Consider the following 23,854-nt stretch of genomic DNA (forward strand, 5'->3'; position numbering starts at 1 on the left):
TCAGCATTTTTTTAAAGTTTGATTTTTTTTTCCCCTGATGAGAACTAAACTTTGCCTTTAAAGTATATTTTTCATTGTCTGAATTATATAGACTTGTCAGTCAAAGGTCTTGGCTACTATTTTTGTTGTATGCCTTTTATTAGTTTCTTTTGAGACATCTTGTTTCCAGCCCAAGAATCATGGCAGATCTGGTTTTGTAATTAAGGATATTTTTTATCTCTATGCAAAAATAAAAGCACCATCTATATCACCATGCATACCGTTTCTTTCAGCTGTGTCAATTGGACTCAGTAAATAATTGAAAATGGCCTGTCCTGGATGGTATGAAGTGAAAACTGAACATGTGACCTGTGACCTCTGTCAGTATTTCTGCAAAGCTTTAGAAGAAGAATTGATCCACCGACAAAGCAAATACTTCCATGGACTTTGTTTAAGGATGTTCTCCATGATCGTAGCTGTATGTAGACAGAGATGGGCAGAAAAATAAGAGGATTGCCCAAAACATATGGGCTCAAGTTACATAAAAAGTGTTTACTCTTGTAGTTCAGGAAATGTCAATATATTTTACCTCTGGAGGAATTTTAACTCAGTCTTGTCATTAGATTCTAGAGACATGAGTGGTTGTCCATTTTGGGAGAACAAATACCAGTAAGTACATTTCACTCTATCATGTGTAATGCTGTAATTAATATTGGTAGTAGCTTGATGGTCTAATTGAACAATGAAAAAGGGGGAAATGACTTCTGATTAATGATGTAATTTGTTTTAATGATATTTCCCCCCCTGAAATCATATTTACCAATGTGGCAGATTTTATAATGCTGTCTACAGTAAAAGTGTACCTGATGAATCAATCTTTAAAATTATATTAAAAATGAGAATCAGCAAAATGGTTGAACATGTTTGTGTTTAAACAGTTTCACTGGTATTAATTGAGTTTTATTGTTATTTGTTTATTCCTAGATTTAATTTTAATAAACTATCTTTGGATGATGGAGAAGGTGACAAATCACAAGAAGGGCTAAATAAAGCGAGCAAAGGTGGCCTTATCTATGGAGACTATCTACAGGTCAGTGCAACTAAGGGCCCTTCCACAAAGCTCTTCATCCCAGAATATCAAGGCAGAAAATCTCACATTATCCAGTTGTGGACTCAGACAACCCAGTTCAAAGCAGATAATATGGGATTTTCTGCCTTGATATTCTGGAATATAGGGCTGTGTGGAAGGGCTCTAAAAGTAACAGAATCATAATATATTGGTTTCAATGGACAAGACTTTCTAAGCCACTGCTTCTGTTTTATATTGTTTTGAATATCACAAAACTAGATATAGGAAATAGTTTTTCATTATTTTTAAGCTGTTCATAGTACTGATGCTCCTATAATTTTGCTTTATTTTGAGGGCTGGGTTTAAGTTGTCACTTTTATGTTGTCTAAAACACTACAGAAGGTTGCAAATTCCATTTGAAAATCAGTGTAAATGATGTAGGAAAAGTATTTGCATGCCATTGGCAATGACATCACCATCACAACACTTTCAGATCCCTTTCATCTTTATACAGCTGAAAACAGCCTCAGCGTTGATACACGCACTGACTGGGAGATTCAAAGAATATTATTTTCCAAGACAGAGTACAGAAAAGGGACAGATTAAACCTATGTTCCCAGTTAATGTAGAACAGCTCCCTGTGTAGTTTTAGACACTATCCCAGCAGTAGTATAGTATTTTGGAGAGAATCACAGCCTGGAAATTTTACTTTTCTTTAAAATGCCTTTCTGCAATCAAGTAGCAGTAAAATGTTTGGTTCATCAAGAGAATATGTTTTCCAGATCCAAATTAGCTTGAATTTTCTGCTTAAAAACACTCCCTTCTGGCTACATTTTGGCCCAAAAGTGCTTCTTCTCTTCTTATTTTAGATGCACTTTTGGAGGCAAGGACCAATCAGGTAGACTGAAATACAGACGATCTAGTTGAGGGAGGAGGTCATGTGTTGGAATGGACTCTTCTGCCACTTCATCTCCAATAACACATGACCAAAGTTTTAATACACAATAGATGTCATAGAGTGGATTTAAGTCTTTCTATCGCTCTATAATGTTCAGGGATCATTTCTATAGTATCTTATTAGAGAAGTGTGGCCTAAATACCCCAAAGGCACCAAATTTTGCCTGATCTTAAAAGCAAAGCAGTTCAGCTCTGGATAGTGCTAGGCTGGGAGACCATAAATGAATAAAAGGTGCTATTACACCTGAGTATTCCTCAGTTGAGAAACCCCTATGACATTCACAATGTTATGACAAGTCATCGGAAGACTTGAAGGCACACAAACATACAATAACATCACTATCTCTGTATTTCCACGTGTCGAAAACATTCCTGAACATTACATAGAGACATAGATGCTTCTGTTGACTTTTTAAATAGAGAATTGACGATCAAATGAACAAAAAATGGTTTTGCTGGAATTAAGCATACTTCTACAAGGTCAAGTCTTCTTTCTTTCTTTTATAGCTGGACAAAATATTAAGTGCACAAGTGCTTCAGAGTGAAAAGAAGGGAAACAAAATCCATGATGAGCATCTGTTTATTGTAACCCATCAAGGTATTGTTATTATGATTGTTGTTGTTGTTGTTATGAGGATAATGGTGATGGTGATGGTGATGATGATGATGATGATGATGATAATGCTTTATTTATATCCCTCCTCCTCTGCCGAAGGGGACTCAGAGGAGTCTTCTGGAATCAAACACATTTCCTGATATCTCAAACACCATTAGAATGAAACAAAACATTTTTCCGGGGTAGTTATAGAATACACAATGTTATAGCAGTTTGAGTTTAAATAATAATAATAATAATAATAATAATCATCATCATCATCATCATCATCATCATCATCATCTTTATTTATACCCTGCCACCATCTCCCCAAAGAGACTCGCAGTGGCTCACAGAAGAACTACAAGTGTTGAACATAAAATGAGCAATACATAAACATATAATAGCATAACTTTACAACAGGAAACATACATAAAATGACACATAATAGAATTTGTAAAATTCATAAAATGCATTGATGCCTGCCAATTAAACTGGCAGATTTAAAATTAACAATTCAAGTGCAGAGTGAAGCAGTGACTAAGTCCTCATGTCTAACCATTAAAATCTACTCAAGATCAAAGGCCTATCTAAAAAGCTATGCTTTTAGACTAGACCATAAAGCTTGGAGAGTGTGGGCTAATCTAATCTCTCTAAGGAGGGCATTTCAGAGCCAGGGTGCCACCACCAAGGCCGTCTCCCTCATCCCCAACAGCCATAATTGGGACGGTGGTGGGGCTGAGAGAAGGGCCTCCCCATTAAAGTTGTGATGCAAATATAGGCGAGCCACTTTCTTTAAGAATAAGATATAATATAAGGTTGTGTGGACAAAAAGGTGAAAGAAAAGCAAATTCACCTGAATGAACCTGACAAAGGGGTGGATATAAAAGCAATCAGACAATTTTCTAGGCAAGTGTGAGTAATGGTTGATTTTTCTAGATTATGTTGGCTTGCAACTTCCACCCACTTAGGGCCCATCTACCGAGTCCAAATGAGGTGGGATGGGGGTGAATGGACTCTTGCATTCATTCACATGATGCACAAGACCCAGCATACCCAGCAAGTCTTCTTAATGCTTAATGTAGCCTTTTCCTGTGGAGCATCCGGTGGCGCCGTGGGTTAAATCACTGAGCTACTGAACTTGCTGACTGAAAGGTCACCGGTTTGAATCCGGGGAGTGGGGTGAGCTCCTGTTGTTAGCCCCAGCTTCTGTCAACCTAGTAGTTCAAAGACATGCAAATGTGAGTAAATCAATAGATACCGGTCCAGCAGGAAAGTGATGGTGCTCCATGCAGTCATGCTGGCCCCATGACCTTGGAGGTGTCTATGGACAATGCCAGCTCTTCAGCTTAGAAATGGAGATGACTACCAACTCCCAGAGTCGGACACGATTGGACTTAATGTCAGGGGAAAACCTTTCTCTTAGCCTTTCCATGCATTACTCAAAGTTTGGTGATGTTCTGAAGCCTCCTGAAGCTCCAGAGTTCACCCGCACAATGGACACATGTAAATAGTTGGGCAGTTCTGGTTCAGAACAGACATTGTGTTTCCATGACCATCCTGCTTTCTCTGGGCCTGGGCAGCCTGGGGGAACTGAGGGCTTATAACTTTTTGTAATAATTGGCAAATACATAATGTATTAATAGCTCTGAGATGAAACATTCTCTTTACATAAAGGGATTCAAAATCATGAAATTCTCTCAATTTTTGTCTTTTAAAATACAAAATACTTGCTAGCAAATTTAGAGCATTTATTGTTGAGTTTGTTCTATTATCTAGTAATACACATTACTTTGTTCAATGTACAATGCGCAGATCTGCTCCCCTTTCATCTATTTTTCATTCCAAATAAAATCTGAGGCTTTATGCTTTCCCCCCATAAAATTTCCAAGTCTTTAATAAGCTTTAATAAGCTTACTCAATATTACCACACACCCTATTCTTGAACAAGAGTTGGATCTAAAGAAGGGATATGTAAGATTTTTTTCCCCCTTGATGGATGAATATCTATCAATTAATGAGATTGAAATCATCAACATTTGCTTCAGGTTGCTGAGCGAGAATGATATATGTCTCTCAGAGGTTGCATTTAGATATTCACCTGTAATTCAAATGTCTTCTTGAAAAAATTCAAGCTTAAGTAGTTTTCCCAGGGAAATGCTTCTGGGCAAGAGTCTGGAATATAAATTGAAGCAACTGTGTCAATTTATGGGCTATTTTTGCCCTTGACAAGTTGATGTCAGCTTCTTGAGTACATCATAAAGCCAGGATTTTAAGAAGCTAGTTGATGTCAAAAGGCAATTAACATCTTTCCTGCTTTGGATATTCCTGGGTCATCAATGGAAGGCAGCATTAGCTGGGTACAAATTATAAGATGCCTTTTAAAGGTAGTGTTTTAAAGCGACAGAGTATCTGAATTTGATTTTTGAATAAAGTGCTGTGCTTTATGGTTTGGTAAAAGTATTCAGACTGTTGAAGGACGTTAACTATTTAGTTCCTTATTCAGGGCAAAACTTACTATGTGCTGATAATTTTTTAAAAAAGCTCTTTCACCATCTTGTGCGGAGAAGACTATGTGTATTGTTTATATTTCATTATCAAGCAAACAAGGTGACACATTTATACAACAATTTCATAATAAATTAGATTATTAATATTTGAAAGTTAACTTTTTAACAGTATAGCCAAAAGGGAAAATAACAATTACTGTCTTTTGACTGCAGCCTATGAACTATGGTTCACTCAGATATTATGGGAACTTGATTCCGTCCGAGTGATATTTCAAAATGGTCACGTAAGTAGGAAATGAATATATTTAATTTCAAAGTCCACTTTGTTTCTTTTTTATTAGATAAACATTGAATATTTGAAATGCATTTTTAGATTTCATGATATATAATATTTCATTTAGACGTTTTCGTATTTTCTAGAAAATAATTGGATATTTGTTACCTGAGAGGAAATCCCATTGCACTCAGATCAGCTTAATTTTTAGTTGATGTAGATGTCATTGCACTGTTAGACTGAAAATCCTCTCTAGACTTACTTGGCAAGTCCTACAGACATCCTGGAAATGGTATTTTCAGGATTACAAGTTCTCAAATTGTTTAGCCACCTGAACTCCAAGCAAGCATGATCTAATGCCATGGTAGTGGTCTCATTGTACTGTTGTCTCACCTAACCATTCCCTCTCAAAAAGGGTCCTTATTCTGTATCCACAGCAGTTCTAGAGCAACATAATCAGGATTATTTGGGTAGATGTAGCCTTAGTCAGTTTAGAGCAGTTCTCCACAGCCATTTAAACCAGGTCAGGGTGTGGAGTAAAGAGTAGGAGCTTGATACGGAGCACCTACACAAGCACCCTATGAACCAGTTCCAGGTTGGAATGATGGCCACAAATATCCTCTGGTTGTGGATTGACCCAAATCTTAGAATATCTTTTTCCTTACCTCATCCTTGCAGGATATTGATGGGTAGCAGCATGCCCAATCAAGATGAGCGCTAGATCAAGGCAGAGCATTGCAACAAAGAGATAGAAAATGGGCAGTGCTATGGGAATGCTGTGGTTTCCTGTGGGAGCAGTGGTTCTTGTTTACCTTCTGGAGAGATTTGTTTCTTGGTTTTCCCTCTGTCCTGACCAGCATTCTGTATTTCTCCATTAGTGGGATATACACTAATCAGCTGCAGTAGATTTTATGGCTTATTTGGAATTCCCAGTGAGTTTTTTTTCTGGCTGGATACATGCTGCAGCATGCATTGGACATATACACCCAAATCTGTGTAGATGCTTCACTCACACTCAGGTCATTTTTTTCCCATTCTCTGTCCCTCCCTTTAATGATTTTCAAAGCCAGTTTAAAAATCATTCCTGACTGGCTGACTCCATTGGCTGGGAACAAGAACTACTCAACTTAATGGTACAACTGCATAGTCAGGTATAGATCTACATTGTGAAAAACATTTTGTTGTCGGTTGTGTTGGGATAATAATTTGTTTTTCTTTCAGGTGAGAGATGAGAGAAACATGCTTAAGGTTGTTGCTCGGATTCACAGAATTTCGATTATTTTTAAATTACTAGTGGAACAATTTTCTATTCTGGAAACTATGACAGCCCTAGACTTTTTTGACTTCAGGTAAACAACACATTATCTTGTGTAGTGATGCACGAGTAACCAATAACCTAACAATGGAGTAATAGGAAATTTGCCATATGTTAATTTATATCTTATTGCTCCTAACGTTAGATTAGATAGTTCGGAATTGTAAGAATAATGTGTGCACTGACAGCTAAAAAATGGGAAAAACCTGAGTTTGGAAAATTTGCCTTTAGAACATAAATGTCAGAATTTTTTGCACTGCTGTAAACCACATAGCAAAGACTATGATTTTAATCCTGTGAATACTTACTTTAAGAGTAAGAACCATATAATTTAGTGAGAGTTATTTCTGAGTAAACATAAAATAGTTCAGGAGGTTGGAGGGCACACCTAGCCATCCATAGAGTTAGAACCATTAAAATCTGTGGCCCAATTCAGTAAACCCTAAAGCTCTAACTGTAAATAGAAAAAAAAAAACAAGTACCAACACAATATTTCTAAATCTATTTTTTATTTACCAAATGTAAATCAAATAAATAGTGGGGATTTTGTAGCAGTGTGCAATCAGTTAGAACAAATGAATTTTTAAAAATCACAGCAAAAACAAATACACCCAGTGACTGATATTTATTGCTCAGAAAATGCCTGGATATTAGATATTGTCAGATATTTTGTTGGCTACAGAAATCATTTTCTCACAAGTGAACATACCAAATTAGTGGGCCCCTTCACACTATAGAATTGCAGTGCTAGATTTCTATTTTAACTGTTGTGATCTATCCTGTGGAATCCTGGATTTTACAATTCAGGAAAAATTATTTAGGATTCTCTGCTTGAAAGACCCAGTTCCTCACCCAAACTGCCTACTCCAGGATTCCAAGGGATGGCCCCATAAGATGGTCCCATGGCAGTTAAAGTGAAACAATAATGCTATAGTTGTGGAGCATGAAAGTATTACATATTACAATGTTTGTTCATTTTAACAATATTCTGTTTCCTTCCCTGTTGTCAAAGAGACTATCTGAGTCCGGCATCAGGATTTCAGAGTTTACAGTTCCGATTATTGGAAAATAAGATTGGTGTTCCTCAAAGCCTCAGAGTACCATACAACAGAAGACACTACAGGGATAACTTCAAGGGAAAGGAAAATGAATTATTGCTTAAATCAGAACAGGAGCCAACTCTACTACAACTAGTGGAAGTATGGGATTTCATGTCTGCTAACTCTTGGCTTGCTCTAAGCAGTTTCAGTAGCTAATAATTTACCTCCAACTGTAATTGATATTGAGGATGCAAGGATGAACAATTAGCCAACTGCTGCCAATTAATCATTACATTAATGATGGCTGGACCCTAATCCCTACTGGAGCCTCCACTATTTAACTAATGCTAAAAATGATCTCCTTGCTTGCTTAAGGCTATTTAGTTGGCTGCAGTTAATAGAATAATGAATAGACACTTTTTACAGTGGAGAACATTTTAGGTATTTTTTAAAAGACGTTTACCTATAGTGAGATAATGAGTTCTTCAGAAAGAATATGTGGTCTGGTGGTCATTGACCTTGAGTTTTGGAGTTGTAGTTCATCTACATCCAGAGACTCAAACAATGATGGATCTGGACCAACCTTGGCATAGATACTCAATATGCCCAAATGTGAACACTGGTGGAGTTTGGGGGAAATATACCATGGCAGAATAGAGGGGTAGCATGACTTCCTTGGGTCTAGACACTATACTCCTATTTAGGCAGGACAAAATCCTATTGGCTTTTTTGCCACCACCTGATATTGTTGACTGCAATATTCATAATCTGCGGCCAGGTTGTTAACTGGTGCTCCTTACAGAGAGAGGTCAACCCTCCTGTTTAAGGAGCTCCAATGGCTGCCGTTCATTTACCGGTCCCAATTCAAGGTGCAGGTGCTCACCTACAAAGGCCTAAACGGTTTGGGACCTGCCTACCTACGTGACCGCATCTCCGTATATGAACCCACACGATCCCTCCGTTCATCTGGAGAGGCCCTGCTCACAATTCCACCTGTGTCGCAAATGCGTTTGGTGGGGATGAGGACAGGGCCTCTGTGGTAGCCCCCCGACTCTGGAACTCTCTCCCTAAGGACATCAGACAAGCCCCAACGTTGGCAGTCTTTAGGAAGAGCTTAAAGACCTGGCTGTTCCAGTGTGCCTTTCCAGAATAGGAAACCCCCAGCATCATGTCCCAAATGCACTTTTTTAGAGATTTAAGATTGTCTGCACATCGCACCTACTCTAAAATCCTTACATTTCACCTGTCATGTCCAGCATTTTTAATTTTATTCATTGCATTTGGCCCGGCCCTTTGTTTTTAAATGTGTCATGATGTTATTGTTTAAGGTTTACTGTTATTGCTTTAATGTTTATTGGTTTGCTTTTTGAGTTTTTACTGTTGTATTTGTTATGCTGTTGTTTTATTGAGGGCCTTGGCCTTTGTAAGCCGCACCGAGTCCTTCGGGAGATGTTAGCGGGGTACAAATAAAGTTAATAATAATAATAATAATAATAATAATAATAATAATAATAACCATCATCATCACCATCATCATCATCATCCCAGGCCACCATAGCCAATAGGGAAGGATGGTCTAAGTTCAACAACTGCATGATCCTCACCCCTTTGAAAAGAGCAAAGCTGAATGTTTGTTTTCATAATGACTGGCTAAAACCCTTGCCTCCTGCCAATCGCTACTTTATCCAAATTGCCAGATGATAGTCAGCTGTAAATGTAATGTTATTAGAATATTCTTTAGTGCATGTTTCGACATAAGCCTTTCTTAAGATCACATTTCTAGTTCATAAAATCATTTATCGAATTAGTTATCAACTATCCATAATATGTAATCTATATAATAAATTGATCCATTTTGTTTTTATAAGGCATGGTTGGAAAGAACACCTGGACTTGAACCAGAAGGATTTAATTTCTGGGGAAAATTTGAAGCAAATATACTCAAGGGATTAGAAGAGGAATTTGCAATGGTGCAGGTACATTTTTATAATATGTCATAGTTTTAGTTTTAGTACTCACTCCTTAATTCAGCCATCCATTTGTAAGGCAAGGTGGCCACCAATGAGAGAAGTTCAATTCCATCCACTGATCCATTCTTATAAGTCATTTCCCATACATGTTAGAGTAAGATGAGTTTACACTAGAGAATGTAACATCTCTTTTATGTCTATGAGAGAGAAAGAGAGAGTGAGAGAGAAAGAAGGAAGGAAATCAAAAGAGGTGGTATGGTTTGAAAACCACCCAAACTGCTATAAGGTAGTTTACATTTCACTTATCATGTGATTAGGCTATATTCATATAAGGGTTCTTCTTATTATATTATAGATCGTCAAATGGACATTTTTGTGGTTGACTATATGCATGGATCTGTGTGAGACTGATGTCAGCTAAACATTTTGAATTATTAGCTATCAATTAATTCACTATTGTATTTATAGTATCCCCAAGAGAGAAGGCAACACAGACAAAGTAGTGCAAGAATCTACTTGCACTGAATGGTTTTATACTCTCTTTGGTAGTCTATAAATATAATAGTCAATTAATTATTTATATTTAGAACAGCATATAGAACATGCAAATCACTCCTTGTAAGCTGGGAAATTTCAAAAATTATTATCTGCTTTTGGTATATTGCAACAAATAAAAACATAATAATCACGTCCTTGAGAAAAGTAACAGAGAAACATTCGCTTTCATGAACTATAGCCTAATTCACCAGAGTGTTGTCTCATTTATCCAATTATTTTATACAAGTTGATAATACTATAGCCTAGCACTATTGTTATTATGTGCTTTCAAGCCAACACCATTGCATACGAAACCTATCATAGGTGGTTGTTCTTGGCAAGATTTATTGAGAGCAGGTTGCCATTCCGTTCCTTTGAGGCAGAGTAAGGGAACTGCAAATTCACTGGAGGACTCATCCACGTCATCTATTGAGTTTTCACAAATGAGCAAAGATCTGAATCCTAGTCCCTCAGAATCCCAGTAGACCACCTTGGCTTTATAAACCTAATGTAGTTAACCATCATTTCCACATATATTGAGATTAAGAGTTTTTATTGTACTCAGGACTTTTTTTCTTTGAAGTAAATTTTAGATCTTAGGAAAGACTGAAATCACAGACCATGTATAAAAACAATGGCTGGGGAAAGTCTGTAATACTTTTCATCTACTAGGATAATTTTCAATAACATGGCTAGAATGAAAGAGCCTAGGTGCAAAGTTATCATGTGTTAAGCAGAAAATGTTGTTGATAAAATTTAAGTTTTACATTTCAAAAGAATGATGGGTGGGGAAATCTTCTTTATATGAATAATAAGCAAAAAAAGTGAAGTTTTGTAATTCTTAACATAATAATTAATGTGATTGATAGGCCAAAGATGACTCAGAGGAAAAAGAAGACCAACTGGCAGAACTTCAAAAACAGAAAGAAGTCCTCATTTCACTGTTTGATGAAAAAAGGCATGAACATCTTCTTAGTAAAGGTAAGTAGATATATTTTGTGCAGATGTCAGTTGTCAGGTACTAGTAGCCACATAAAATTAAATTGTTATATGATTAATATAATTGTACATTATTAAATAGATACTAAATTTTACAGGTGAAAGACGATTGTCCTACAAAGCAATGAAAGGAGCTTTAATGATCTACTTCTACAGGTATATACAAATGTATTTGTCCCCTTAAGTGTCTCTACTGATAGTCTTATTTCAATCTCTCAAGAAGAGGGGCTGTGATTGCTTATTCAAGTCATAATCAAAAAGTATATTGAAATTTTTTTAGAATAACATGTTTGCTGTATTCGTTTTGCAAGGAATTTGCTTTTCTCTCATTCCTTCTCCCCTTTTCAATGAAAATATTCTACCATTGAAATCCCACCTTCTTCGAGTATGACATTTGATGCAAAAAACTACATGCCATTACTACTGAGTTGAATATTTCAGTTTTTGTTTGATTTAGTATTACACACACACACATACACATCACAAAGTAGACTTCATAATAATGAATGGGCATCAATGTAAACAGAGTTAAATGCTCAATATGTTCACAAATATTTGGAAAATCATCCAAAAACATGTTTTTCCAAGAATTCTGGTAAGAAAAATCCTGGATTAATGAGAATCTTTGCAGAGCTTACTCTGTGCAAAATTCACAAAATCTCATTTGCTGTGCAGAAAATGCTGTTTTCTGTGCAAACTACACACTGTAAAAGCACTTCAAAAACAGCACTTTCTCACAGCAGGAAAAAATTGCTAAGACTACTCATTGCACCCTATTTTGAATGTAAATATTCTGAAACCTTTTCCAATGCATATTTTCTCATGAATACATCTTGTAAAACAAATCCACATCTAAGTAAAAAAATAGATCTTATATTTTCATATATGATGTAATAGGAGCCCCTGGTGGTGCAGAGGGTTAAACCGTTGAGCTGCTGAACTTGTTGACCGAGAGGTCAGCACTTCGAATCCGGGGAGCGGGGTGAGCTCCTGCTGTTAGCCCCAGCTTCTGCCAACCTAGCAGTTCAAAAACATGGAAATAGGAGTAGATGAATAGGTACCGCTTCAGTGGAAAGGTAACGGCACTCCATGCAGTCATGCTGGCTACATGACCTTGGATGCATCTATGAACAACGCCGGCCCTTTGGCTTAGAAATGGAGGTGAGCAGCACCCCCCAGAGTCGGACACAACTAGAATTAATGTCAAGGGAAAACCTTTACCTTTACCGTTACCTTTACCATTACCTACATAATAGTATTATAAATTAGCTGAATTTAAGTAAGCTCTCTTCTTCTTCTCTCTCTCCTTTTTAAAGAGAAGAACCTCGCTTTCAAGTTCCTTTTCAGCTTCTTACCAACCTAATGGATATTGATGTGCTGATGACTAAATGGAGATGTAAGTTTTCTTTCCATGTATTTCCTTGCTTGTAGTTAGGTTGTTTTGCATTGATTCCAATTTAGAGTGAAACTACTATACAGGTTTTTGACAAGATTTATTCAGCTGGGGTTTGCCTTCCTCTAAAGCTGAGTTAGTGTGACTTCATAGAATCATAGAATCAAAGAGTTGGAAGAGACCTCATGGGCCATCCAGTCCAACCCCCTGCCAAGAAGCAGGAATATTGCATTCAAATCACCCCTGACAGATGGCCATCCAGCCTCTGTTTAAAAGCTTCCAAAGAAGGAGCCTCCACCACACTCCGGGGCAGAGAGTTCCACTGCTGAACGGCTCTCACAGTCAGGAAGTTCTTCCTCATGTTCAGATGGAATCTCCTCTCCTGTAGTTTGAAGCCATTGTTCCGCGTCCTAGTCTCCAAGGAAGCAGAAAACAAGCTTGCTCCCTCCTCCCTGTGGCTTCCTCTCACATATTTATACATGGCTATCATATCTCCTCTCAGCCTTCTCTTCTTCAGGCTAAACATGCCCAGTTCCCTAAGCCGCTCCTCATAGGGCTTGTTCTCCAGACCCTTGATCATTTTAGTCGCCCTCCTCTGGACACATTCCAGCTTGTCAATATCTCTCTTGAATTGTGGCGCCCAGAATTGGACACAATATTCCAGGTGTGGTCTAACCAAAGCAGAATAGAGGGGTAGCATTACTTCCTTAGATCTAGACACTAGGCTCCTCTTGATGCAGGCCAAAATCCCATTGGCTTTTTTTGCCGCCACGTCACATTGTTGGCTCATGTTTAACTTGTTGTCCACGAGGACTCCAAGATCTTTTTCACATGTACTGCTCTCGAGCCAGGCGTCACCCATTCTGTATCTTTGCATTTCGTTTTTTCTGCCAAAGTGGAGTATCTTGCATTTGTCACTGTTGAACTTCATTTTGTTAGTTTTGGCCCATCTCTCTAATATGTCAAGATCGTTTTGAATTCTGCTCCTGTCTTCTGGACTATTGGCTATCCCTCCCAATTTGGTGTCGTCTGCAAACTTGATGATCATGCCTTCTAGCCCTTCATCTAAGTCATTAATAAAGATGTTGAACAGGACCGGGCCCAGGACGGAACCCTGCGGCACTCCACTTGTCACTTCTTTCCAAGATGAAGAGGAAGCATTAGTGAGCACTCTCTGTGTTCGTCCACTTAACCAATTCCAGATCCACCTCACCGTAGTTTTGCCTAGCCCACATTGGACTAGTTTCCTTGCCAGAAGGTCATGGGGGACCTTGTCGAAGGCCTTACTGAAATCCAGGTACGCTACATCCACGGCATTCCCTGCATCTACCCAGCTTGTAGCTCTATCGAAGAAAGAGATCAGATTAGTCTGACATGACTTGTTTTTGATAAATCCATGTTGACTATTAGCGATGACTGCATTTGTTTCTAAGTGTTTGCAGACCACTTCCTTAACAATCTTTTCCAGAATCTTGCCCGGTATCGACGTGAGGCTGACCGGACGGTAGTTGTTTGGGTCGTCCTTTTTTCCCTTCTTGAAGATTGGGACCACATTGGCCCTCCTCCAATCTGCTGGAACTTCTCCCGTTCTCCAAGAACTCTCAAAGATGGTTGCCAATGGTTCCGAAATGACTTCCGCTAGTTCCTTCAATACTCTGGGGTGTAGTTGATCTGGCCCTGGGGACTTGAACTCATTAAGAGCGGCCAGGTATTCCTGAACGACTTCTTTCCCAATTTGGGGTTGGATGTCCTCCAAACCCTCATCCACTCCATCTTGCTGAGGTTGAAGACTCTCTTTTTGTGAGAAGACCGAGGCAAAGAAGGCATTAAGTAGTTCTGCCTTTTCCCTATCCCCTGTCAGCATTGCCCCATCTTCTCCTCGAAGAGGTCCTATCGCCTCCTTGTTTTTCCTTTTTCTACTGACATAAGAATAGAAGCCCTTTTTATTGTTTTTAATGTCCCTGGCAAGTCTGAGCTCGTTTTTTGCTTTAGCCTTGCGGACCTTTTCCCTACAGGTGTTGGCTATTTGTTTGAATTCTTCTTTGGTGATTTCTCCCTTTTTCCACTTCTTGTGCATGTCTCTTTTGTGTCTTAGCACAGTTAGAAGTTCTTTGGACATCCATTCTGGCTTCTTTGCACTTGTCCTATTTTTTCTCTTTGTTGGCACAGTTTGCAATTGCGCCTTGAGTATTTCACTCTTGAGAAATTCCCATCCATCCGTAACTCCCTTGTCTTTTAGTATCTGTGTCCACGGAATGCTGCTCAGCGTTTCCTTCATTTTTTGGAAATCAGCTCTCCTAAAGTCCAAAATGCGGGTTTGACTTGTCTTAGTTTCGGCCTTCCTTTGTACCTCAAATTGCAGGAGCACATGGTCACTTGCCCCTAAGGATCCTACCACTTCGACCGCGTCGATCAGGTCCTCCGCATTTGTTAAGATGAGATCAAGAGTAGTCAATCCCCTTGTTGCTTCTTCTACCTTCTGGACCATGAAATTGTCTGCAAGGCAAGCGAGGAATTTGTTGGACCTTGTACTCTTGGCCGAGTTTGTTTTCCAGCAAATATCGGGATAGTTGAAATCGCCCATGACTACTACATCTCTTCTCTGTGCCTGTTTGGTCAACTGTTGGCAGAAGACTTCATCAAGTTCTTCCTCCTGGCTTGGGGGTCTGTAGTAGACGCCTACAACGACATCTTTTTGAGTCCCAGTTCCCTTGATTCTTATCCAGATGATTTCAAGCTGGTTTCCCAGATTGCTGTCTTGAATCTCTTCTGTAGCATAAGAGTTTTTGACATATAAGGCTACTCCGCCTCCTCTCCCCTTTGTTCGGTTTCTGTGAAAGAGGTTATACCCCTCGATATCTACATTCCAGCGATAGGAGTCATCCCACCAGGTTTCAGTGATCCCTATGATATCATATTTGTGGTGTTGTGCTAAAAGTTGGAGTTCGTCTTGTTTATTTCCCATGCTCTGTGCATTAGTGTAAAGACATGTGAGCCCCTGAGATCTTCCCCTGAGCTGTTTAATTGGGATTATTGTGCTTTGGGTACTTGGTCCTTGTTGTGTTTGTGCAGCCCTCCGTTTAGCCTTCTGGCGATTCCCAGATAATGTGGGTAAAGTAGTGTTCGCAAGGCTGTTGTCCCCCTCCCCCGGTGGACCTAGTTTAAAGTGCGTCTAATGAGGTTTGCGAGTCTGTGAGCAAAAAGGTGTTTTCCTACTTGTGTGAGATGCACCCCATCCCTTGCCAGTAGGCCATCCTCCTGGAAAAGCAGGCCATGGTCGAGGAAGCCAAAGCGTTCCTCCTGACACCATTTTCTAAGCCAGTCATTGACCTGTACTATTTTTCTTTAGACTATTTACTTGTCTAAAACTATGTAGTCCTAATTCAATACCAAGACTACAATACTACACTGGATCTTCCCTGTGGTGTAACTAACATAATCTTATAACTCGCAATGTTACTTAAACTGTTATGAAAGCATCATTTCACAGTTTGTTTATTTATTTATTTGATAGTGCTATAATGAAAAAATGTACAAGGGAAAATTAATAAAGGCACGGCTAATCGGGAATTCCTGCAAAACAGGATGCTTACATAAATACTAACTCCCTGCAGTCACCTATGGGGTGAGCTCTGGCAGATTTCCATATGGATGAGTTTTGGTCACATTCAATAGGTCCAAAATTAGTACTGTTCAAGTTAATGGAAGCAAACTGCACTTCGTCTATAGTGATCCAAGTATATTACTGAAGATTATGCCCAGTGAATATACAGTAGAGATTTATATCTATGTTAAAGTGACCAGACCTTTGATCTCTGAGTAAGCGTGTACTTGTGCCTCTCTTTCTAAATACTCTATTTTACATCTCAATATGTAAAATGAACAAAACTGGCATATTAGTGAGAGACTACATTGCACAATGAATGCATGAATATCTTTGGCCCTAAGTTCAAACTTTGTGTCAACCATAAAGTCATTTACTTAGTTAAGCCATTAAACTTATCCTGTGGCCCTAACTGCTAAACTGATACAATAAAACAGAATTTTACAATATTGGGCTAAATCCAATGTTCCATTGGTGGTTACAGCAGAACTTTCTTCTCTTCTTTTCTGCAACCTTCTGTATTGCCCAAGAATAATACACTGCTATGGTTTGATGGATGTATGGAACAGGTATGGTTCAAGAGAGAAATCACTTCCATTGGGTTCTGTTAGATCCTGTTTTTACAGTGTGAAACTCTAGTATAGGGTACTACTCAAGATTATCCATGTGAAGCACTTTAAACAGTGATCTTGTATGTGAATAATGAGAATGAAGCCCTACTGAACAGCGGGCTTTCTTCTAACAAGATGTGTACAGTATTCATACAAAAAAATGAAGGAAACGCTGAGCGGCATTCCGTGGACACAGATACTAAAAGACAAGGGAGTTACGGATGGATGGGAATTTCTCAAGAGTGAAATACTCAAGACGCAATCGCAAAGAAGCCAGAATGGATGTCCAAAGAACTTCTAACTGTGCTGAGACACAAAAGAGACATGCACAAGAAGTGGAAAAAGGGAGAAATCACCAAAGAAGAATTCAAACAATTAGCCAACACCTGTAGGGAAAAGGTCCGCAAGGCTAAAGCACAAAATGAGCTCAGGCTTGCCAGGGACATTAAAAACAATAAAAAGGGCTTCTATTCTTATGTCAGTAGAAAAAGGAAAAACAAGGAGGCGATAGGACCTCTTCGCGGAGAAGATGGGGCAATGCTGACAGGGGATAGGGAAAAGGCAGAACTACTTAATGCCTTCTTTGCCTCAGTCTTCTCACAAAAAGAGAGTCTTCAACCTCAGCAAGATGGAGTGGATGAGGGATTGGAGGACATCCAACCCCAAATTGGGAAAGAAGTCGTCCAGGAATACCTGGCCGCTCTTAATGAGTTCAAGTCCCCAGGGCCAGATCAACTACACCCCAGAGTATTGAAGGAACTAGCAGAAGTCATTTCGGAACCACTGGCAACCATCTTTGAGAGTTCTTGGAGAACGGGAGAAGTTCCAGCAGATTGGAGGAGGGCCAATGTGGTCCCAATCTTCAAGAAGGGAAAAAAGGATGACCCAAACAACTACCGTCCGGTCAGCCTCACGTCGATACCGGGCAAGATTTTGGAAAAGATTGTTAAGGAAGCGGTCTGCAAACACTTAGAAACAAATGCAGTCATCGCTAATAGTCAACATGGATTTATCAAAAACAAGTCATGCCAGACTAATCTGATCTCTTTCTTCGATAGAGTTACAAGCTGGGTAGATGCGGGGAATGCCGTGGATGTAGCGTACCTGGATTTCAGTAAGGCCTTCGACAAGGTCCCCCATGACCTTCTGGCAAGGAAACTAGTCCAATGTGGGCTAGGCAAAACTACGGTGAGGTGGATCTGTAATTGGTTAAGTGGACGAACACAGAGAGTGCTCACTAATGCTTCCTCCTCATCTTGGAAAGAAGTGACAAGTGGAGTGCCGCAGGGTTCCGTCCTGGGCCCGGTCCTGTTCAACATCTTTATTAATGACTTAGATGAAGGGCTAGAAGGCATGATCATCAAGTTTGCAGACGACACCAAATTGGGAGGGATAGCCAATAGTCCAGAGGACAGGAGCAGAATTCAAAACGATCTTGACAGATTAGAGAGATGGGCCAAAACTAACAAAATGAAGTTCAACAGTGACAAATGCAAGATACTCCACTTTGGCAGAAAAAACGAAATGCAAAGATACAGAATGGGGGACGCCTGGCTCGAGAGCAGTACGTGTGAAAAAGATCTTGGAGTCCTCGTGGACAACAAGTTAAACATGAGCCAACAATGTGATGTGGCGGCAAAAAAAGCCAATGGGATTTTGGCCTGCATCAATAGGAGCATAGTGTCTAGATCTAAGGAAGTAATGCTACCCCTCTATTCTGCTTTAGTTAGACCACATCTGGAATATTGTGTCCAATTCTGGGCACCACAGTTCAAGAGAGATATTGACAAGCTGGAATGTGTCCAGTAGGCCTGTCGGTTTTGTTTCGTTAATTCGTTATTTCGTATTTAAATCGGTTTTTTTGCATATCCGACGCGATATCAAAACATATTTTCAAACCCGGAAGGGTTTAAAAATATCGAAACAGCAGCCCCATTTTTTTACGAGTTTCAGCTCGTCTCGTAAATGGAATGGCGGCTGCTGTGCTGACTTCAGTGCTGTGGTCATGTGCTGGTGCCTGGGAGCCAATCCGGCGCTCCCAAGCACCCCAGCAGTGAGTGCACCGTGGCAGGAGCCGATTGGATGGCGCGCGCGCGCTCACCCGCGCGCCATCCAATCGGCTCGGGCTCCTGCGCCCCCCTCCTCCTCCTCCCAGCTGTGTTGCAGGAAGTGCTAGGAGGAGGAGGAGGAGGAGGGCGCAGGAGCCCGAGCCGGATGGCGCGCGGGGCTAACAGCAGGAGCGGAGGCCGGTTGTAAAGGTGAGCAGAGCGCGCGCGCGCGCATCCGGCTCGGGCTCCTGCGCCCTCCTCCTCCTCCTCCTCCTCCTCCTCCTCCTAGCACTTCCTGCAACACAGCTGGGAGGAAGAGGAGGAGGAGGAGGAGGGCGCAGCAGCCCGAGCCGGATGGCGCGCGCGCGCTCCGCTCACCTTTACAACCGGCCTCCGCTCCTGCTGTTAGCCCCGCGCGCCATCCGGCTCGGGCTCCTGCGCCCTCCTCCTCCTCCTCCTCCTACCAGCTGTGTTGCAGGAAGTGCTAGGAGGAGGAGGAGGAGGAGGAGGAGGGCGCAGGAGCCCGAGCCGGATGGCGCGCGGGGCTAACAGCAGGAGCGGAGGCCGGTTGTAAAGGTGAGCGGAGCGCATGCGCGCCATCCGGCTCGGGCTCCTGCGCCCTCCTCCTCCTCCTCCTCCTCCTCCTAGCACTTCCTGCAACACAGCTGGTAGGAGGAGGAGGAGGAGGAGGAGGGCGCAGGAGCCCGAGCCGGATGGCGCGGGGGGGAGGCCGGTTGTGTGAGTTTACTTTTCAGGGCTGTATGTATGACCAATCCAGAAGCATTCTCTCCTGACATTTTGCCCACATCTATGGCAGGCATCCTCAGAGGTCTGTTGGAAACTAGGCCTGTTTGATCAAGAAAAAATTTCGATATTTAAAATACTAGGCAAATGGAGTTTAAAAAATGTTTTGTAAATATTTACAAAATTTCGTAAATAACAAAACATTTTTTTGGAAAGTTTTGTAAATATTTTAAATATCGAAACAAAAAAACACCCCAATTACAAAACGATTTTAGAAACAAATTTTTTCTTGATCAAACAGGCCTAGTGTCCAGAGGAGGGCGACTAAAATGATCAAGGGTCTGGAGAACAAGCCCTATGAGGAGCGGCTTGGGGAACTGGGCATGTTTAGCCTGAAGAAGAGAAGGCTGAGAGGAGATATGATAGCCATGTATAAATATGTGAGAGGAAGCCACAGGGAGGAGGGAGCAAGCTTGTTTTCTGCTTCCTTGGAAACTAGGACGCGGAACAATGGCTTCAAACTACAAGAGAGGAGATTCCATCTGAACATTAGGAAGAACTTCCTGACTGTGAGAGCCATTCAGCAGTGGAACTCTCTGCCCCGGAGTGTGGTGGAGGCTCCCTCTTTGGAAGCTTTTAAGCAGAGGCTGGATGGCCATCTGTCAGGGGTGATTTGAATGCAATATTCCTGCTTCTTGGCAGGGGGTTGGACTGGATGGCCCATTAGGTCTCTTCCAACTCTTTGATTCTATGATTCTATGATTCTATGATTCCCTCGCTACTTTGTGGTTCATTTACCGCGGACTCGCTGTTTCGCAGGTATATATGTAGCGAGGGAACACTGTACGCCCCAGCGGTGACCAGGAGGAGGGAGATAAAGAGGGTGAGGGGGGTGGCTTTCCTTTCCCCTCGCTCTCTTTACCTCCCTCTTCCTCCTCATGGTCACCACTGGGGCTTTTTGCTGCCACTTGGCAGCAAGAGACCCCAACGGCAACCAGGAGGAGAGAGGTAAAGAGGGCAAGGGGGTGGCTCTTCTTCCCTCCTCACCCTCTTTACCTTCCTCTTTCTCCTCCGCCAGGGCCTCTTGCCACTGCTTGGGCCCCATGACCCCTCTGCCAAGAGAAGGCAATAGGCCCAGGCAGCAGCAAGGAGGAGGAGGAAGATGTAGGTAAGGAGGGTGAGGAGGGAAGGGGGGTGTGTGTCCCTATTTCATGGTTTTTCACTTATCACGGGTGGTCCTGGAACGTAACCCCCGCAATAAGTGAGGGAACAGTGTATAGAGTTGGGCTATAAAACACAATCAGCACACTAATATTATATAATTATATATGTGGGAAATACAATATAACTGCAATCCACAATTTCATTCATTCATTCATTCATATCTGACAAAATATATTCTCTCTAAGCATTTTCTGGGTGCTCCAGAATGACCTAATGGTATCTGTGAGCCAGAAGTTCATCATTTCAACAGGGTTAGTTACCCTCGGAGTTTATGTATACCTATGCAAATTCTGGACATTTATCCCCTGGAGTTACAGTGGTTATACTTTACATTATTATTTTAAAAGGAATTAAGGTTGATTTACTTTTAAGGTAGGACATTTATATGTCATGGGGTTAACCATGCACTTTAAATAATTTGTCTGTACACTTAGATAATCACGTATGTATGGTGCACAGAATGATTGGCAGCAAGGCTGGGACAGGAGGGTCATCAGGGTATCACTATTTACGCTCAACTGTGAGGTAAGTTGATACTGTAAAGGCACGTGAAATATGTCTCTATGATGATTGATAGCATAGTCACTATAGGCTACATAAAGAGTGGATCTTAAACAGCATAACCAATTGCTGTCTGCAAATGTTTTTAAACTGTCATTCCAATCAATCACCATCAACTATTCTGACTAGGATTCATAAAAAGTATAGTCCAGAAGCATGCTTTGTAGGGAAATGAGTTCAATTTTATAATCATCCTTTATAAATAACAAGACACATGCACATATCAAAAAAGGGTGAGAACAAAAAAATAGCATTACGAAGAGAAGCATTTCTTTAATGTCTATGGAGATACCCAACTAAGTGACCTCCAGATAAGTTGCACTACAGTTATCATAACAGTGGCACTTGCCCACTATATTTGAAGGATATGTTGGAGAAGGCTGATTTGCATATCTATTTAACATTTGGCTGCATTTGGATAGTAATTTCAAGTCCATGTCTCCCAAGCCATCTTATTGTAAACATAAGATTACTAGGAAAGCTATAGTGTTAAAAGATTTCAAAGGGTAAGAAGGTGAATATGATGAGTTTAGCTTATCTCCAACTTTTCTCAAAACAATACAATTAAGTCCATACAGTAAAAATGACCTGGGGCAGGTTTGGAAGCAGTAATGATGAATTAATAATATGGTAAAAGAAGATACAGAAAAGGGGCATTTATTTGCTTCTGTATTTATATCATTATTTTTTTCTGTTCATAATAGCTTCTCATTCCATTTTTTTTTTTACCAGGTGAACTTGTATCTACTTGCTTAATTTCAAGTGGTACAGTACTTGAGCTATTGAATTAGGCTATAGATAGCTTTCACCTAGTTTTACACAGGAACTGGAGAATTTACATTTCTGTAGGTTACATCTTTCCTTTTGAAGGTATAGTGGTCTTGGTAGAGGAGCAGTGGCCTTCTTTTTTTTTTTTTTTTTTAAAAACATTATTTCTGTATCTTGCCTCAATCTCCCTGAAGGCACTCGGGTGGCTTACAATCTGCCTGGAACAATGCAAAAAATAAGCACACAATACAATAAAAAATAAAACCACAAGCATACAAAAAATTATTTAAACTCAAAACAGCGCCCAATAACCTATGGTGAGAACTGCCGTAAAACATGGCTAACCGTAACCAGGAACAGGGGAATGGGATAGTGCAAGTTGTAGCTCATGAATTAGAGAATGTGGCGAAAGTGCAGTTCTGTCATTAATTGTGGACATTCTCAAAGGCTTGTCTAAACATCCAAGTCTTCAATTCCTTCTGAAAGGAGGACAGTGTGGGGGCCTGCCTAATCTCCCTCGGGAGGGTGTTCCAAAGCTGGGGGCCACCACCAAGAAGGCCCTCTCCCTCGACCCCATCAACCACGCTTGTGATGGTGGTGGGATGGTGAGGAGGGCCTCCCTGTCAATCTTAGGAGCATAGGGGGGAACGGTCATGAAGATAGGAAGGGCCCGAACTGTTTAGGACTTTATAGGTGATGATCTGCACTTTAAATTGAGACTGGAAACTTATTGGCAAACAGTGGAGCTGTTTTAAAAGGGGTGTTGTCTGCTCCCTATAATTAGATCCAGTTAGCAATCTGGCTGCTAAACTTTATACCAGTTGCAGTTTCCAGGCTGTCTTCAAAGGCAGACCCATGTAGAGTGCGTTGCAGTAATCCAACCTAGATGTAACTAAGGCATGGACCACCGTGACCAGATGTATACAATCTCTCATGTATATGAACTTGCATCAGACATATTTACATCTACCAAACCATTAGCTGTCTTGGCTCATAAAATAGATGAGGACTAACAAAGTTGATAATGGAAGTAGTGAAAACCTCTTTATAGCAAGACAACATTTTTGGAAAACGTACTAGAGCATGATTTGGTTTCTTGCTTGTTCCCAATGACTCCTGGATGAGATGGATTGTCTAGATTGATTTCAATTTGACTTCAGGTCTGGTTACGGGATGAAGACAGCTTTAGTCAACAGAGCACTTTGTTGCTGTTGGTTCTGTGGGACTTCTTGGTGGCTTTCAATATAATTGAGCAGGGTATCTTTCTAGGCTCCATCACAAGGCCATGACTTTGACCCTGAACATTACTTTTCAGTGGATCCATGATATTAAGTTTGGCTGGAGTATTCAGTGCATTAGCTTTTCAAGTTATTAATCACATCTGCAAATAGACAAGACACCAGAAAATATTGACTGTATTTCCCCTTAATGCCTTTCTTTTTCCTTTCCAGTGACAGATACAAGGTGTTTGTTGATTTGTTCAATCTATCAACATATTTGGTGCCAAGACACTGGATCCCAAAGCTGAACCCAACTGTTCATAAATTCCTTTATACAGCAGAATATTGTGACAGTTCCTACTTCAGCAGCGATGATTCAGATTAAAACTCTTCTTTGGATAAATAATGAAAATAAGCTTCATCCTTTGATATTATA

General features: G+C 40.5%; 1 protein-coding gene across 1 annotated transcript; it reads left to right on the forward strand.

Annotated features, from left to right (window-relative positions):
* Positions 1–393: 393 nt before the first annotated feature.
* Positions 394–23,809, forward strand: TDO2 (tryptophan 2,3-dioxygenase). The gene is made up of 12 exons (XM_060778793.2): positions 394–648; positions 964–1,069; positions 2,513–2,603; positions 5,324–5,394; positions 6,606–6,733; positions 7,712–7,898; positions 9,608–9,715; positions 11,116–11,227; positions 11,344–11,401; positions 12,562–12,641; positions 21,304–21,394; positions 23,650–23,809. Exons 1-12 carry the CDS (start codon positions 506–508, stop codon positions 23,801–23,803), a joined length of 1,329 nt encoding a protein of 442 aa, XP_060634776.2. The 5' UTR covers positions 394–505; the 3' UTR covers positions 23,804–23,809.
* Positions 23,810–23,854: the final 45 nt, after the last annotated feature.

Source organism: Anolis sagrei, chromosome 5 (genome assembly GCF_037176765.1).
Source record: "Anolis sagrei isolate rAnoSag1 chromosome 5, rAnoSag1.mat, whole genome shotgun sequence".
NCBI lineage: Eukaryota > Metazoa > Chordata > Lepidosauria > Squamata > Dactyloidae > Anolis > Anolis sagrei.

What these genes read in the sequence shown, in the direction of transcription:
- TDO2 (XM_060778793.2), top strand. Translation starts at nt 506, where the DNA reads ATGGGCTCAAGTTACATAAAAAGTGTTTACTCTTGTAGTTCAGGAAAT. An exon ending in AGGAATTTGCAATGGTGCAG is followed by an intron (nt 9,716 to 11,115) that starts GTACATTTTTAT and finishes TGTGATTGATAG; the next exon opens with GCCAAAGATGACTCAGAGGA. An exon ending in GCTGATGACTAAATGGAGAT is followed by an intron (nt 12,642 to 21,303) that starts GTAAGTTTTCTT and finishes CTGTACACTTAG; the next exon opens with ATAATCACGTATGTATGGTG.